This window comes from Hyaena hyaena, unplaced genomic scaffold, assembly GCF_003009895.1.
Source record: "Hyaena hyaena isolate Hyena2069 unplaced genomic scaffold, ASM300989v1 scaffold_10, whole genome shotgun sequence".
In the NCBI taxonomy this organism is placed as follows: Eukaryota; Metazoa; Chordata; class Mammalia; order Carnivora; family Hyaenidae; genus Hyaena; species Hyaena hyaena.
The window spans coordinates 1,562,141-1,580,090 of NW_024080642.1; the positions used below are offsets into that span (position 1 = coordinate 1,562,141).

At 37.9% G+C, this 17,950-nt stretch overlaps 1 protein-coding gene across 6 annotated transcripts; it reads right to left on the reverse strand.

Annotated features, from left to right (window-relative positions):
- Positions 1 to 350: 350 nt before the first annotated feature.
- ZNF207 (zinc finger protein 207) lies at positions 351 to 17,413 on the reverse strand. Of its 6 annotated transcripts, none has more exons than XM_039254286.1 (12): positions 17,191 to 17,413; positions 15,608 to 15,734; positions 11,372 to 11,510; positions 9,071 to 9,241; positions 8,872 to 8,947; positions 8,314 to 8,361; positions 7,197 to 7,267; positions 4,796 to 4,953; positions 3,541 to 3,633; positions 2,313 to 2,555; positions 1,337 to 1,496; positions 351 to 1,199 (listed from the first exon to the last, which is right to left on the reverse strand). In XM_039254286.1, exons 1-12 carry the CDS (start codon positions 17,229 to 17,231, stop codon positions 1,039 to 1,041), a joined length of 1,488 nt encoding a protein of 495 aa, XP_039110217.1. In that variant the 5' UTR covers positions 17,232 to 17,413; the 3' UTR covers positions 351 to 1,038. The 6 variants fall into 6 exon arrangements, with proteins under 6 accessions (XP_039110217.1, XP_039110221.1, XP_039110228.1 ...); XM_039254290.1 differs by having other exon boundaries at positions 9,071 to 9,238; positions 17,191 to 17,411; XM_039254297.1 differs by lacking the exon at positions 8,314 to 8,361 and having other exon boundaries at positions 17,191 to 17,411.
- Positions 17,414 to 17,950: the final 537 nt, after the last annotated feature.

Here is a 17,950-nt window from a genome sequence, read left to right on the forward strand (position 1 = left end):
TAGAAGTTTGCACCTGAAAAGCTTCTGAGGTCCACGCAGTACTGCAGTCTCAAAAATACTCAAGGAACTGAATGGGTCTGGCACTAGGCTCTAAACTTCATCAGCAGGAAAGAGGGCACATCAAGGTGTATGTTTTAAATATCTAGGACATCTAGCAGGTAGTGACACCAAGGGCGTGGAAAGGTGACACAACACAAAGATTTCATACCAGGTAATGGCTCATATGTACCTAAGTTCTTCTGTCAACTTAAGCACTAACGTACAAGTCTATACATACTGTCCAGTTTAAAACATGCAGCTAAGGAACAACCTATAATTAAAAGACAGAATCCAATGATTTATCAAAACTGTATTGGGAACTATGAATTTTATTATGTGGACATCTACTGTGGCATGCATCTGTACAAACCTTTCAGGCAGTGGTCCACAGCTGGGTTTTGAATAAAAAGGCATAAGTTTTTCTCTCATTTTATTACAATGAAGTTTAACAGTACAGAAAAGTCACATGACCTTGGTGGGTCAGATTTCTTAAACCCTGCAACATGAGGAACTCTAAATACATTAAATATTGTTATACATTCAGACTTCCAATGTACAGGTCTCGGAAACAGTTACAGCCCTCACCAAGCTAGGTTGGGGACATGAAGTCCAACAGCATCTGAAATGCTGTGAAGGCATAACTTTACAAATAGCAATGTAAGCTTACAGAACTTGCCTTTATTAAGGTGGTATGTTCATGTAATTCCAGCGCCTTCACAATATAACGAACCAAATTTACTATACTTCACTTCTAAAAACCTAGATGAAACATGAAAAAGAAGCCATACAGTATAAATTGCAACTTCAGGAAAAGTTCCTGCTTTATTATTCCAAATAATTTTTCCCATGTAAAATAAATGTCCAATAGTTCCTGGTATGTGGGAAGATAATGTTTGTTAAAGTCACAATGAAGCCTTATTGACGGAAGCTTGGCTATATAAACAGCACAAGTTGAGAAAAGGTTTAATCTCCAAACCTATTAGATTGGATGAAGTAAGATCAGTAACGGCCACCTTGCGACATTACAGGAGGTCTCATTCCCATCGGAGGTCGAGGAGGCCCACCTTGGTAAGGGGGCACCATTGGCGGTCCCTGCCCATACGGTGGCATAGCACCAGGAAGGTAACCTGGCATGCCTTGATGATGACCACCATACTGACCTAAAAAACACATTTAAAACACAAAAAATTGATTGAGTTGGTTTGTGCACTGTACTTTCAAATACAATGTATTTTGCAGAAAAACTTATGTGTATACTCAGAAAATCCACTAAATAAACAAACATAAAAAGAAATACCATGAGGCGGCATTGGGGGTCTCATTCCTTGTTGCTGTGGGATGCCTGGCTGTGGTGGCATCATACCTCCAATAGGACCAACTGGTGGATTACCAATGGGAGCCTGTCCTGGTCGAGGAAGATTACGCTGATATTTAGGTAACTGTGCCCTTCTCTCTTCCTATGAATAAAAATGAACCCAACGTTAATACCTGAATGCAGAGATAGTCACTAAGAATAAAAGGCAAACATCTAAAATCTAAAATCTTACACAGTAACTTAAACTGTACCTTTGTCAACCATTACTTCTGCTCCACAAACCAGCCCAACTACCTAAAATCTCAATGACTGAAGAAAACCTAAGCTATTTTTATATTTGAAGAATAGCTAGTAACTTTTCAGGAAATACACACTTGCCTCAGCAAAAAAGGGTCTAGTGAGAAAGGTAGGTAAGTTTCAAAGGATCTGTAGATTCTAGCTCACACTTAACTGTTTCTTTGATTTACAAATTTATGTGTAACTGAAATGACTTTTGACAGTAAGAACCCAAATTAGTGTCTTCTTTAAGAAACAGTCTGGGAGTAGGAGGAGTGTGTCTAAGATCAAAACATTCACACATGCAATATTTATCTTGGGGATTTTAGAAATCAGAATGATAAAAAATACAGAGTAAGCATTAAATCAGATTATAAGATGGGGCGCTTGGGTGGCTCAGATGGTTAAGCATCTGACTGGCTCAGGTCATTATCTAACGGTTTGTGGGTTCAAGACCCACATCAGGCTCTGTGCTGACAGCTGAGCCTGGAGCCTGCTTCAGATTCTATGTCTCCCTCTCTCTCTGTCCCTCTCCTGCTCACGCTGTCTCTCAAAAAATAAATAAAAAATATAGAAATCAGATTATAAGACCATCAGTGTACAAATCAACACTTCTCAAGAGGAAGACAAACTGCTACAACAGTATCCAAACTATGCTAGTAAAAACCTGTAAAAAACTTACCAGTGATATATCCTCATCTGGATGGATCAACTTACTGGTTGCACTGGTTGTTGTGAGTGTGGCAGGCTTACTTGTTATTGAAGCCGCTGGTTTCGCTGCAGTGCTATTTGTTGTACTAGTGGTTGAAGCTGTAGACTGTGTATAAGCAGGGAATGTAGGCTTTGGGGGTTCTGTAGTTGTTGCAGGGGTACTATTTAAGGGCTTGAAATCTGTACCGACAGGTCCTTGGACAGCTGCCTGAGCCTGTAAAAATAAAATCTGTCATTAATGAAACTTCAAAACCCAAAATTGAGTTCATCTACTATAATTAACTTCAAAGTGAGACACGAACATTCAAAAAGGACTAAACTTTAAATGAAATTAAAACAAAGTTAATATAATAAGAACTCCACAAAAATCAAGATAACATATAAGAACATCTAAAGATGCTGGGTCAAAGTCACATCCGAAACTCAGCAGCAGAGATAAAAAAGACTGCATATGTAACTTCTAAGAGTTTATCTACCTACTCACCAAAATTTGCTTTACAAAGCTTTGTTTTTACTTCAGACTGATGAAATACACTGTATCACAATAGCATGTTCTACTGTTACTATTCTAAATTAGTTGTTTAATCAATCTACCAAGCAGCTCAAAAAAAAAAGTTCAGAAATGATAGAATACAAATGTTGCATAAACTGTATCAGTGATGACATATTAAAGATGTCCTTTGGAAATATTCTTTATATAGATAATACAATGTCCTCCCACTTAACAATGACTAAATGATTATCATGGACAAAAGGGTTTAGTAGGATCTCTTAAGCATAAAGTTACCAGTAATAAATAGGTTACTTTTCATAATACCAAACATCTGAAACATGAAGACTAGGCCAACTTTAGAACCAAATGCAGAGTACTAAATTTCCTTACATTATATGTGATGCATTAGATTAAACAGCATAAATCAAAAAAGCTTAATCATGCATCAGGCTAACCATTGGCCACTATTATGCATTTACTGCTTACATGCTTTTAACCCTTTAGAACCACAGGAGTTTGGGGTACATTTTTTTCTATTAGTAGGAGTTCAAATTTTCAAATACCATCGACTTTTATACCATTAACTTTACTTAAATAAAATTAAACATCGTATATTTTTCAGAAAATATTTAGTTTTAAATTAGGGTCCAAAGGGTTAAGTTTATAAAGCCATTTTAACAAGTTTAAACTGCAACTTCCTGCGTACTTGTGCTGTGCTAGGAAACAGAGCTTTAGAAGATGCAGACAGACTTTCTGAATTGGATGAAGCTGTACTTGAGCTTGTTACAGGTGTCCCCATCTGTAGCATAAAAGAAAGGAAACAATGAAAAGTCTCCAAACAAATGGGTGAAAATAAGCCATGTGGTAGACTTTTTTTTATTATAGATTGCATTTTTATAAATGCAAAATGTAATGCAATCAAATCTGATTTATTCAAAGAGGCAGGCAGTTAATGCATTTACAATAAACAGTGACAGTATGAGCCTCATAAAATTTTTAAAAATTCTACACCAATAAACCTAGTCATTAACCAGTTTCTTTTCTAAAACTGGATGTGTTCTGCACTGATATTTCAAAAATGATACCTTCAATTGAGACTAAAGATGCATTACTACTGACACTTCAATCCAATTCTCTATCAATGATTTTTGTTAGAAGTTTGACATTTCTCAATAAACAAAATCTCCACCCCCCTCTAAACGTAAGTTAATGTGTTTTAAGGGGACTTAAAAAGTAACACTTATACTTTTAATTAACTATAAACAAAAAACTGAGAAAAGAAAACCTCTACAGGATAATGTTAAAGTGGAAAAAAAAAAAAAGAACATACATCCTGATCTTAATTCTAATCAATTAAATACATCTGCTTAATTTTGAATATAACTTGGGGGAAAAAGCACAAAAGTAACCACCATTATACACTTACTATATATAATAAAGGTATCTTTAGCTTCTGAGTTCTGAATAAAGACAAGACTAGGAGGAAAGAGAAGTCTAACTAACTAGGTCAAATGACGCCCTTCCTGAAAAAGCGCAGCACTGTAGTCTGTCACTGTTCTACATTAAAGAGTCCAACAAATGATTTGCTAAGGTCTTAGGATTTTCACCTCTGACTTTGATTTCATTCCATTCATAGTTCAAGATGTGAAGGAAGACCTCCAAACGCTATTATGTATTTACGTCCCCAGAAACTAAACTCTCATTTCTAACTAAAGCTAAGAATAACCAGACTTCACAGCTATGAAAACAAAAAAACATGCTACACTATCTGGCTCCAATCTTTTCTGAGGAAATCAACGTGTGCAAACATGGAAGAGAATAGGACACTTCTTTGTATCTAATTAATTGTACGAAAATGTTTATACACAAAATATTGACCTATAACAATTTAAAAAATTTCTATAAACGACTACACTTTACCTTTAAATGTAAGTGCACTCCTTTCAGGAATTTCACCTTACCTGTCCGGCACTGGGGAAAAGAGGCTTAGTAACTGGAGGCTGTGGAGCAGGAACTGTTGCTGTCGGTGCAGGTGGTCTATTAAGAATGCCTGGAGCTGAAACAGCCTGTGCTTGAGTCATTGGAGGAATTCCAGGCCGAGGAACAGGAGGGGGCATACCTATAAAGACGAAATATTGGAAGAAAGGGAGTTGTTTGATCTCACGGTTCATGGGTTCGAGCCCCACGTCGGGCTCTGTGCTGAGAGCCAGCTCAGAGTCTGGAGCCTGCTTCGAATTGTGTCTCCCTCTCTCTGACCCTCCTCTGCTCACACTGTCTCTCTCAGAAATAGATAAAAGATTAAAAAAATAATAAAAATAAAAAATAATTCAATGTTACTGATGAACTGCTCAATTCAACGAAGTCCAAATAACTTAGGCATTTGCCCCTGAACAATCTTGCCTCAACCTTTCTATTCTTTTGTATCTCTTCAGAATTTTGGAAAGTGAAAGATACAACTACAGACTCTTTGTACAGGGAAAATAGCAATTAAGTTACTAATATTCCTGATTTAGCAAACTTTTGAAACACGTAAGAGAACTATTTTGATCATCCGACTACTGGATGTCCTCTAAACTCTAAATCAAATTATTGTAAAAACTCTGAATAGGTCATATACTCATGTAATTTTTTTTCAGAAAACTAAGTTATTCCTGCAAACACTTTTAACTTCACATTATCAATGTGGTTATTATTCTGCATTCCTTTAAAGGCCTGAAATTCTTTCAGAACCTATGTGGAGCTACCACCTATAAATTAATGCCTGTACTGACAATAACGCACATTTTGTCGCTGCCTTATTTTTCCTGTCCCTTTTACATCAACTATCTCTTGAGCACTTCTTAATCTGCTATGGTCTGCACACCAAACTTGCTAGGATTACATATAACAAACAAGGCAACCAAGAAAGCCTCATGAAGGTCTCTGTGGCACATGTACTTGGCTAACAAAATTTCATTCTCCACATTCCAGGATACAAAGACAAGATAGTTTTTAACACAGATTCCCTTTCAGCTAAAGAGTCTATTAGATCTATTTGTGGTCAACTGTAAGAGGCTACGGAGCTTGTGGGAGAGTTACTTTGCTCCCTAATGAAAAAAAGATGGGGTGCCTCAGTCGGTTAAGTGTCCAACTCTTGACTTCGGCTCAAGTCATCCATCATCTTACAGGCAGGAGATCAAGCCCCACGTCAAGCTCTGTGAGGACAGTGCAGAGCCTGCTTAGGATTCTCTCCCTGTCACTTCCTGGGTTGCTCATGCACACACGCACTCTCAAAATAAACTTAAAACAAGAGAGTGTCCACTGTTGTTGACATCCTTCCTTGCCTGCGTTATTTTGTAACAACTGAGTGACGTGTCCCAGGGAGAAAAGCTAAGGTTGGCAGAGGAGAAAATTTTGAACACATGAGTTCTTGATATCACCAGCCACTGAATCTACCACTTTTCTTTTCGTTGAGGCCATAAATGCCTAAACTGTTTAATACAGTTTGTTAGGTTTCTCTATTATTTTCTAAAAGACTCTCCATTACTCATCTAAAAAAATTCCTAACAAATACAACCCCATTTAGGTGTATGAGCTTCAGTGCATAGGTTCTGTGACTCATTCTGTCTGCTTTGAAACCGGTTTACTATTTCAAAACTCAAAAAAAAAAAAAAAAAAAAAAGCATAAATACTAACACTTCCCCAATTTAAAAAAGAACTCACCAACCTAAGGAAAATTTAATATTAAAATTCCACCAATGTCCACAAACCTGCTGTCCAAAATACTTAAGAATAAAGCATGCCAATAGCACTGCTAGGAATTTACCCAAGGGATACAGAAATGCTGATGCATAGGAGCACATGTACCCCAATGTTCATAGCAGCACTCTCCACAATAGCTAAAACATGGAAAGAGCCTAAGTGTCCATCAACGGATGAATGGATCAAGATGTGGTTTATCTATACCATGGAATACTACATGGCAATGAGAAACAATGAAATCTGGCCATGTGTAGCAACATGGATGGACCTTGAGGGTGTTATGCTGAGCGAAATAAGTCAGGCAGAGAAGGACAAATATCATATGTTTGCACGTTTAGGAGGATTAGGAGGAACTTAACAGAGGACCAAGGGGGAGAAGAAGGGCGGAAATGGTGGGGGAAAGGGAGAGAGGCAAACCATGAGAGACTCTTGAATGCTGACAAAAACTGAGGACTGATGGATGTGGGGGGGAGGAGGGATGGGCATGGAGGAGAACACTAGTGGGGATGAGCACTGAGTGTTATGTGGAAACTAATTTGACAATAAACTATTTGTAAAAAAAAAAAAAAAGAATAAAGCATGCCAATCCTATTAAAAAAGCTATTATCTAACATTGCATACCTGGTGGCATACCAGGCATCAGAGGTGGTATTCCTGGTCCAGGTGGCATCATTCCACCCATTGGCATCATTCTGTTAGAAAGCAAATTTCAAGAAACAAACCAAGTTAATCAACAGTATAAACCATTAGAAAACATTTTGGCTAAAGCCTGAAACAACAGATAAAAGACCTGAATTTGACCCCTAATATTGAAAATCAAGCTGAAAGAACACACAAGGCTAAAACAATTCTATCAAAGTAAGTCTTCTAAAAACCAGCAAACTCTTGGGTTTACCAGTAAAATAAGAGGGGTTGGGGGGAATCAGTATTGTTTACCAAACATTTTCATACATTTAAAGTCATTAAGAACAATGATACCCTCAATATATACAAGAGGCCTCATCTAAAATATGTGTAATCAGAAATCATATTCACCTTTTGTCTCATTTGGAAAATACCCACACAATATAAAAAGAAAAGCTATTTTAGAGTCGTTATATTTTTCAAAAGGAAATATACACTGTGGAGTAAAGTTTTGGGGGAGGGTTATAAAAGAACTCTCACCAAAATTAAAGACAGTCAAAAGTAAACTCACACAACTGCCTCATTTCTAACAGCTACCTAACACTAAACCATGACTAAAAACAACCCATATTTATTTTCCCTCCCTTAAAAGAGCTCACCTTCAAATATCAGTGTCCATTCATTTAAAACATTTACAAGTTTGTGAATTCTTATTTGAGGACTTTATCAGAAAAATAACTTCTATATATAGATATCATTACAAGAAGCCCAAAATACCTTCTATAATAAAGCATGTTAATTTGGCAAAAGAGTTATCTATTCTTTCTTAAATACCAACACTTTTTACTAAATTCCATTACTTTAGTAATCTGGAGGAAAACAGCTGCACATATAGAAAATGCTTTATTTATATGGGTCTATTACTAGTTCCTCACAGACGTCTTTTTTTTCCCTCCATTAAGAGACTTTGTGTCAACCAGCTTGCACATTCTAGAAGTTTTAGTGAGGAAGGTTAGAAAATTTCTGAAGTCAACTGAATAGATACCATTAAACACACAAAAAAAATGACATTATGATTATACCTCCTGAATTACATTATGAATGAGATGCTTACATGTTTTCACCGCAAAATGACTGGGTGTATTTTCTCTGATGATGCAATCTGTGAAAATGTATGACAAAATCAAAATCTAACTGTGATTTTCAAAATACAGTGGGAAAGTGTATTGTATACCTCTCACATCCAACAATATTTAAGTAAAAGTGATAGGCACGAGCACCTCATATTCATTTTAGTTCTTGAGGATTTGACAAATAAATCATTTACAGAGTCTGCTTCTTGTCACAACTACAAAGTGTCCTGGACAGTTCTGATCTCAGAAACACAAATCAACAACAAACAACTACTTTAATTACATCAAATGCAATTAAAGTAGATGGCTGCCTACACACATCCTAAAACCCAAAACTCTATATTCTCTCCAGAGGCAAATTTATGTTCCTTAAATTTATTGGTAGACCCCTTTTTTTAGACAAATTTAAGTTTATGGATCCCATTAGAAGCCGGGGGGAAAGAAAAAAGGCAAAGGAACATTTTAAAATCCATGTAACACCCAAGTTGAAAAGATTATTACTAGGCATAAGCCCACAAATCAATTACAAGTTTTCTTACCCAGGTGGCATGCCTGGCATAACCGGTGGCATTCCTGGCATCAGAGGAGGCACACCCGGCATTAATGGAGGTATGCCTATAAACAAAAATTTCAACACAAAAAGTCACAAATATTAAGGAGTTAAGAGAAAAATTTTTAATATCCTACAGCATATCATCAAAGTCCTAAGAATGTCAAATTGTAACCCTTATGTGATACCTGGAGGCATTCCAGGTGCCCCCGGCACTGGTGGCAGTCCTGGCTGTGCCATTGGAGGGATATAACCTTGTTGAGGCTGAACAGGCTGTGGCTGAAATGAAGTTGAAGCTGCAGAGTCATCATCATCATACTCATCAGAATCATCTTGTTGCTTCTTTTTTTGACTCTCTGCTAAAAAAAGTTCCAATTAATTTTTCCCATAAAGTGAGAAAAAAGAAAAACTAGGCAAGCTTAAGACATTCAACATTAAAAAAGTTTCAGTACAATTAGCTCATGAAATTTTTCTTGCAAAGAAATTCAGTCAATGCTATTCTTTTTACTCTTCAAATGTATTTTCAACGTCTATGAAGGTTAACGTCCTTTTTCTTTTTTTTTTTTTTTTAAATATTTTTATTTATTTCTAGGAGAGAGAGAGACAGCGTGAGCAGGGGAGGGTCAGAGAGAGAGGGAGTTATAGACTGACACAGGCTCCAGGCTCTGAGCTGGCAGTCAGCACAGAGCCCGACGCGGGGCTCGAACCCACGAGCCGCGAGATCATGACCTAAGCAAAAGTCGGATGCTTAACTGACTAAGCCACCCAGGCACCCCTTAACATCCTTTCCATATCTGTGACAGGTACAAATGATTTTCCTTAAGGGGCGCCCTTAAGTGTAGGACTTGTCCTACACTTACGACCTTTGTCTCAGGTCATAATCTTGCAGTTCAGGAGTTTGAGCCCCATGTCGTGCTCCGTGCTCATGGTGCAGTGCCTGCTTCCAATCTGTGCCCCTCCCCTGCTTGTGCTCTTTCTTAAAAGAAATAAATTAACTTTAAATAATTTTCCTCAGGGGCGCCTGGGTGGCTTAGTCAGTTAAGCGTCCGACTTTCGCTTAGGTCATGATCTCGCGGCTCGTGGGTTCGAGCCCCGCGTCGGGCTCTGTGCTGACTGCCAGCTCAGAGCCTGGAGCCGTTTCAGTCTGTGACTCCCTCTCTCTCTGACCCTCCCCTGCTCACGCTCTCTCTCTCTCTCTCTCTCCTAGAAATAAACATTAAAAAAAAAAATTTTTTTTAAAAACTATTCTTTAAAAATAAATAATTTTCCTCAGTTTTATTTAAAAAAAAAAAAACACAAAAACAGCTTCCTATTTCATCTCAAAAGGTAAACTATGAGAAAAAGGTCTGAGCTTTCTACAATGCTTTTCTTTTCCTTTTTAAAAAAATTTTTTATGTTTATATACTTTTTCTTTTTTTTTTTTTACAATATGTTTATATACTTTTGAGAGCAGAGAGACATAGCACGATTGAGGGAAGGCAGAGAGAGAGGACGACAGAATGCAAAGCAGGCTCTGGTCTCTGAGAGGTCAGCACAGAGCCCAACACGGGGCTCCAACCCACAAACCAAGAGATCATGACCTGAGCTGAAGTCAGACGCTTAACCGACTGAGCCACCCAGGCACCCATGCAATGCTTTTGAAAACAAGAACTTTCAAGGCACTTAGCTTGCTCAGTCAATAGAGCATTTGACTCTTGATCTCAGGGCTGTGAGTTCAAGCTTTACACTGGGTACAGAGCTTACTTAAAAAAAAATTTTTTTTCATAAGTGATTAATAACTTCTACCATCTGGATAATAAGTGATTGCAAATTCCAAGTAACAGCATTACCAAAAAATTTACTATTAGTTGTTATATAATCAAATCAGAACAAGCTACCTTCATTTTCAGAAACCTCAACACTTGCTAATTCCACTTGGAATGCAGTTATGAACAAAACTATATTAAAGTGTTTGGAATAATGCATGTGGTGTTACTTATATACAAATCCAAACTTATACACAACTCCAAACATTAAGACATAAGAAAATAATAAAACTCAGGGTGCCTGGGTACCTTAGTTGGTTGAACAGTCAAATCTTGGTTCTAGCACAGATAACGATCTGTTTCATGGGTTTGAGACACACACGGGACTGCACTGACATCATGGAGCCTGCTTGGGATTCCCTCTCCTCTCTCTGCCCCTCCCCCACTTGCGGGGTCTTTCTTTGCTCTCAAAATAATAAACTTAAAAAAAATAGGAGTGTTGGTGTCTAAGTTGGTTAAGAGCCAATTCTTGATTTCAGGTCAGGCCATAATCTCAGTGAGTTCTCTCTGCCACCCCCCTACTCACTAACATGTTCACTCTCTCAAATGAGTATTTTTTAAAAACCCTCAAAATTGGAATTTTGAATAAATCTAACATCCATTATTAAATTTGTACTTTAAAGTAGTAGTAATACACTCATTAGTGAAGCTGTATTAAGAAAAAGCATACATTTTAATGTTTACCTTGTGTTTTCTGTTCAAGAAGTCGTCTTCTTTCATCCATGTCTTTTTCTGGAATACCTTCCATACCATATATTTCCAATTCTATATCTGTTCTCCCAGGTATTGCATTTGGTACAGCATCTATTGTCTCTTTATGCACCTAACGTTAAAACAAACTTCCATTAGATCAATTAAAGTGTCTCATAAAGTCCTTTAAGAGCAATCTGAAATTACTGGGAAAACACTTAGTATAATCATTAAGAATAACTGGTTTTGTAGTGAGACTATCTGGATTCAATCCCCAGTTTTGCCACTTACTAACTAGGAATCTGAGACTAAGCAAATCAATTGACTTAAGATTACACCACCTAGGGGAACCTGGGTGGCTCAGTCAGTTAAGTGTCTGACTTCAGCTCAGGTCATGATCTCAGGGTCCATGAATTTGAGCCATGCATCGGGCTCTATACTGATAGCTCGGAGCCTGGAGCCTGCTTTATATTCTGTGTCTCCCTCTCTCTCTGCCTCTCCACTTATCCTCAGTCTCTCTCTGTCTCAAATATAAATAAACACTAAAAAAAAAAAAAAATTAAAAAAAGATTACATCACCTATATACTACCTAACATCTAGGATCATTTTTAGGATTAAATGCATTAAATTATATATTTACATACTTATATATATTATATACATACAAATATACTAAAATTACAGGTATTAAATTATATATGTTAAGTAAAACATAGTGAATACAGAAACTACTTGGCAGGATGTCTAACATAGCAAGGGCACAATAAACACTAAGTTTACCACATAATCTTGCTTGCTTGAATTATCAGCAATGAACTGGCAGTTCCGCTCAAATCAGAGAAGGTTCAAGTTTGACTTAAGCTTATGAAAGTGTTTATTATATGAAGAATTAAAATAAAAATTCCAAGAATGATCTTGAGACCAGCCTGTAGTTAACACTTAACACTGCCACAGGACTGACTCTGTCATTATGCTAAATTTGGTAGATTACAAAGGGAAAAGACTTTTTATTATGAAACACTGGAAATATATATAATTTCTTTAATGATGGTTTTTGCTAGATCAAATGTTTCTAACCCCCAAACATGGGTAACTTCTGCCATTAAGGTAAAATTCCTGTCAGTCTTTGGTTTCTTCAGCAACTTGCTTAATTAACTTAGGCTAAAAATGACAATGCACTTTGCCAAGATGATCAGCATCACCTGGAACCTCATTAGAAATGCAAATTCTCAGGACCACCCCCCCCCCCAGCCCCCCTCCCAAGGCCCCCAGCAGAAACTCTTGGTTAAGATTAACAATCGGTCTCAAGAGCCATGCAAGTGATTCGGAGACAAGCCCAAGCTGGAGAACCACTGCTTTAGGACACATATTTGTCCAATATTCAATTTCTCTCTCCTGCCAAGACATTTTCATGCAAGAATAAAAAATTAAAGAAAACTGTTTTCTTAGACATATATCTCAAAGACTTTAAACAGTGACATGTAAACGAAATTCAGAAATTATCTTAATTTTTGATTAATCTTTAACCAGTTTCTTATTGTGATTAAAAGATCAATGAATAAAGCTTCTCAACAAGCGACTTAATCACCCCAGTTCCTAAGTTTTTTGGCATGTTACTGTTCTTGACAAATGAAGATGAAGTAACTCACATGTTCCTCAAGGAAATAAAATTATATTCGTACATTTACTATTCTGTTATATTCTAAATGGTAAGAGCAAGAATATACTAATCAAAAGCTGTTGGAAAGAGAAGAAAAATAACATGACTTACTCAACTACCTCACAATATCCTAGCCAGAATTAAATTTCTTAAAACCTGCCTAGTAGAAATTATTATTATGATCTTAGTTGAAAAGATAGGCAGAGCATGCACTGATGTTAACCATCTAAATTACTAATGTCCTAGGTTTATTATCCATAAAATTGGAGGACCTGTCTGAGATAACTGCCATGCCCATTTCACAAGTTACTGTGAAATGACACCAAAACCATAAAAAAGGAAGCAGTTAGTCAATTAAAAGATGTTACTAAAATAGTTTCTCAACTAATCTTCCAGTTCCATTCCATTTCTGTTCTTCTCTAGTACAACTTCTTGAAAGATTGCCTCTATTTTCTCTTAGAAGTACTCCAATCAGGCTTTCATCCTCATCACTCTAGGCAAGTGACCAATGACCTCCACTTTGAGTAATTCAGTCTCTGTCATCATCACCTGCATTTGACTGTTAAATAACTCCTTTAATCTTCTCATTTGGTTTCCAGGGCACTAACTCTCTTGGATTTCCTACCTTTTCAATGTCATCAAATGCATTCTTTTAATCTAACATTTAAATACTGGGAGTGGCCTAAACTGGAGTCCTTGCACCTCTTCTGTACCTATATTCTACTCTCTAAGCTAAGAGAAAAGGACATCTAGTATCATAGATTAAAACAGCCATCCCTCCAAATTTCTATCTCCAGCTCCAACCTCTCTGAACTCCAGGCTTATAGATACAACTGCTTATGTGACATTTCCAACTAGATAGTCAACAGACCATCTCAAAATCAACAACACAACCTTGACATCCTCATCTCTAAGCCTAGTCTTCCTGCAGTTTTCAACATTTTAATATATGCTCAGTTCTCACACTCCTCAGGCCAAAAACCTTCAGATCAATCTGCATCTACTCTATCAGCAAATTCTGGTCTCTGTCACCATCACCTCTTGCCCGGAATACTCCAGTCATCCTAAGTGTTCTCACTGCATTCTGCAATCTATTCACAACTCTATGCCAGGAGAATCCTTATTTAAAAAAAAAAAAAAAAGGTACCAGAACATGCTGTACCTGTATTCAACCTTGCATTTCATTCAGAATGAAAGAAAATGGTCTACAACAAGTAAGCCCTTCTATATAAAGCACATTGCTACCCTTTCCTTTTCTTCAATATAGGAGAATGCTCCTAAATGTAAGGGTCTGTCAACTGCTGTTCTCTGGAAGTTCTCTTTCATGTCCTTTCAGATCTGTTCAGATGTCAGCTTCTCATTCAGGCCTTTCCTATCTTGTGGCCCTCCCTATCCCTCTTACCTAGTTTTAGTTTTCTCTATCACTTACACTGGAAAGGCAAACTAAATATTGTGGTTTGTTTTCTTCCACAATATAAATCTAAACTCCATGACGGTGACTTTGTTTCCTCCAAAGCTGTACACCTAGTGCCTATAACACTTGCCTAGCACAATGCCGTCTCGCAGAAATTTTCTGCGGTAAACATTCTTTCTGTATCTGTATCCAATACAAGTCATTCATCAGCCACATGTGACTGAGCACTGGAAATGTGGCTACAATGTGGAGAAATTAAAATTTTTTTAAGTTTTCTTGTAAGTAGTCACATGTAGCTAGTGATTTCCACAGTGGAAAGTTACGGATCTAGCACATTGCAGGCTCTAAAATATTTCTGAATGGGTATTAAGTTGTTATTAGAGTGCTATAATTGGAGTGAAGAGGATCTATATAAATTATTTTTTATATAAACTTAATTTTTAAACTTGGGGAAACATTTTAATTTACCTCCCTGCCTCCTACCAACAGTAGTTTCCAATGAATAAAGATTTGCTCATCTCACATCTCTCTAGGGTCCAATTATGCAAAAATTCAGGCAGCTCTAGGATTGGCAAAAGTAGAAGAAATAATGTTGAATAAGACATAAAGGCATGTACTAGATCTTTAAAAACAAATTGCAAGGCTCTCCCTACCTAAGTAGTGAAAAAACTGAAGAAACCCAGAAATCATCAAATGAAACACAACGTTACCATTCCACAAGAGATTCAAGGAATAACTAAAGTAAGCCTATCCTCAGGCAAGAGATTGTAACAAATCCTTCAACAGCAGAGAGTAATGGTAGCTAATTATGTATTCTCATGGGATTAGAACTGGTCAGCCCAACCACAAAGATTAAATCCCTGATCTTTGTTCTCTAACCCAAGTAACAGATAGTCTGGGACCTCAACTTGTCTCCAATCTAAGAGTAAAAAATATTATCAATAACTTTAAGATAAACACTATGAACAGAAGTTTTCTTCATTAAAAAAATCAATTATTTAACTTAACTTTAAAAAAAGTTTTAAAATGAATGACCAGATCTGATCTTTCACAATAGACAAAACCCTACAACTGTTAAAAGAAATTCAAAATTTTTTTCTCATGTTGTTTCCAAACAAGGAAGTAAAAGTTAAATACAGAAAAAAATATCCTTACCTGCATGCAATGAATAGCTAAGCCAGGTCCTGTGTACAATTTCTTATGACATATATGGCATTTGAAATGTTTTGCTTTTTGGTGCTGTATAAGGATCTTCTCATCATCAAAATCTCTATTACAATACCTGATCCATATTGTTAAGGAACAAAAATAGCACAATAATGACACTGCCTATTTTTAAAAAATCTTCTCATATTAAGGAATAGGAAGAATAACATTAAAATATGAGAACAGTTAAAATCAAAAAGGTACTTTATATATACCTTGTTTTTGATATTATGCAATTCAGAATTAACTTGACACGTAATTTTACTCTTTTAAGTTTCCTATATACCATCTCTAAATGAACACATCTCAGTAACCAGCAAGAGAGCTTTGTCCAATCCCTGCATTTAACAAAGATTTAAGTAAAACTAACTTTTCTTTGGTTCAATATTTCAACATTTATAAATGAACCCTGTGGACTAGACAGTTCAATGTTAAAAAAAATCCCCAAGTTTAGGTCAAGAATTAATTTCAAAACAACTCATTAACTAGAAAACAAAAACAATCAAAATATTAAAAATCCAACTAATATCTGGGATTTAGGAATATTTATTTTATTTAGATCCAAAAATAAGCTCACACTGAATAAGAAGAGACATAATTTCGTATGAATAATCCACAAGGTTGTTTGCAACTTCTTACGAATTTGTAGCCATGGAATGTATCTACACTCACAGATAAGTTACATCAATAAAAGTGAGAAATTTTCGCTCACGGGGCAGTCTTAGTTAAAAGCTCATTAAGGAAATTAGTGACCGTTTTTCAACTGGTATATAAATAAATGCAGTTCCCTAATCGTTTTTAGAAGTAAAATCAATTATAACGTAAAGTAGATTAGCGCTTCCCGAAAAAAGTATTAGAAAGACGCCACGTTTTAGTAAAGAATAATAAGTATTTTTTTTTCTAGTCTTACGAAGCTAGGTAATAGATAAAAGAAACTCCACCCATTACGCTTCTTGAAGATTAAGGCGCCAGCGGGTAGGACACGGAAGCTAGTTCTTCTCACCCCCACTCACCCACCCCCGGCAAAAAAAAAAAAAGGGGGGGGGAGGCTCGAAACCTTGGTTGACCAACACACGCCTTTCCTAAACCACCGATTCTACAATAAAACGGAAAAGTGGGTGACACACTCCGGAAGCTCTTCCCTAACCCTCCAGAGTCAATCAGCATATTATACTCGGAGAAAGACCCTTTGTTGAATCGTCACCAAAACAACAGAATGTGGCACAATATCCTTAGGGGACACTGTCCTTGGTGGAGGGGTCCAAGCCGCCTCCCAGTGGTTAGGTCAACGCTCGCACTAAAGCAGGAACCTCCTGAGTCACGGAGCCCACGATCTACAACTGCCAGAGCGTCTCGCCCTAGGAACTTCATTTCCCGCGAAGCCTTCCCAAATCCGGCTCCGGCCACCAAGCCACCCACCTCGAGGCCTAGATCCCAGACACTCTGCCACAGGCCAAAGCAAGGCCTCCCGGTCCCAGTCACCACCAACCGGCGCCCCCGCTCGGCCTAGACTTCAAACCCACAAAGGATATCAGCACCACGGCTTCAGCTGCTTCTTCTTCTTGCGACCCATAACTGCGCTCTACCGACAAAGTGAAGGGGGGAGAAAACAAACAGGAAAAACGAGGCAAAAATGGCTCACTCTTTCGACCCAACGGCCACCACCGCGTCCCACAGGAAACAGACACAAAATGGCCGACGCCCTCGTTCGCCGCTCTGCTCCCGTCAGGCACTGCGGCCGGAGGCGGTGCCAGGCAGGGAAGGGTCACATGACGCAGGCCTCCTCCCTGAGTGGGTGGAGACTCGTGGCGGCTGACGGGCGGCCGCCATCTTGTCCGCGTACGGCGTCCCGGCCCTCTTTGCTTGTACTTGCGGATCTCTGGTTTCCTTTGTGAGGGAGCTGGCGTCCGAGGTGCACCGACACACTCGCGAAATGAAGGGGGCGGGGAGGGGTGGGGGGAGGACCCGGAACGATTACCAGCGTAATTAGGGGCAGACTACAAATAAAGAATAATGAGACGGCGCCCAGTTTTAATTTTGGTTCGTTACCCGGATTAATCCTTTCTGTACTAAGTGTTGGGCATTTGCCTGCTAAGTCAAAGAAGTCGCAGTCTCTGCCTGGTGACTTACGGAGTGGTGGCAGATGAGGAAACGAGGCAGTGTGGTCAGCGCAGTGATGGGGGAAATACACGCGACTGCAGACCAGAAGGGGAACACACCAACGGGGCCTCGGAGGCCACGGGGACGTCAAGAAAGGTTTTCTGAGCTGAAAAGTTGACGGGAGCAAGGGAG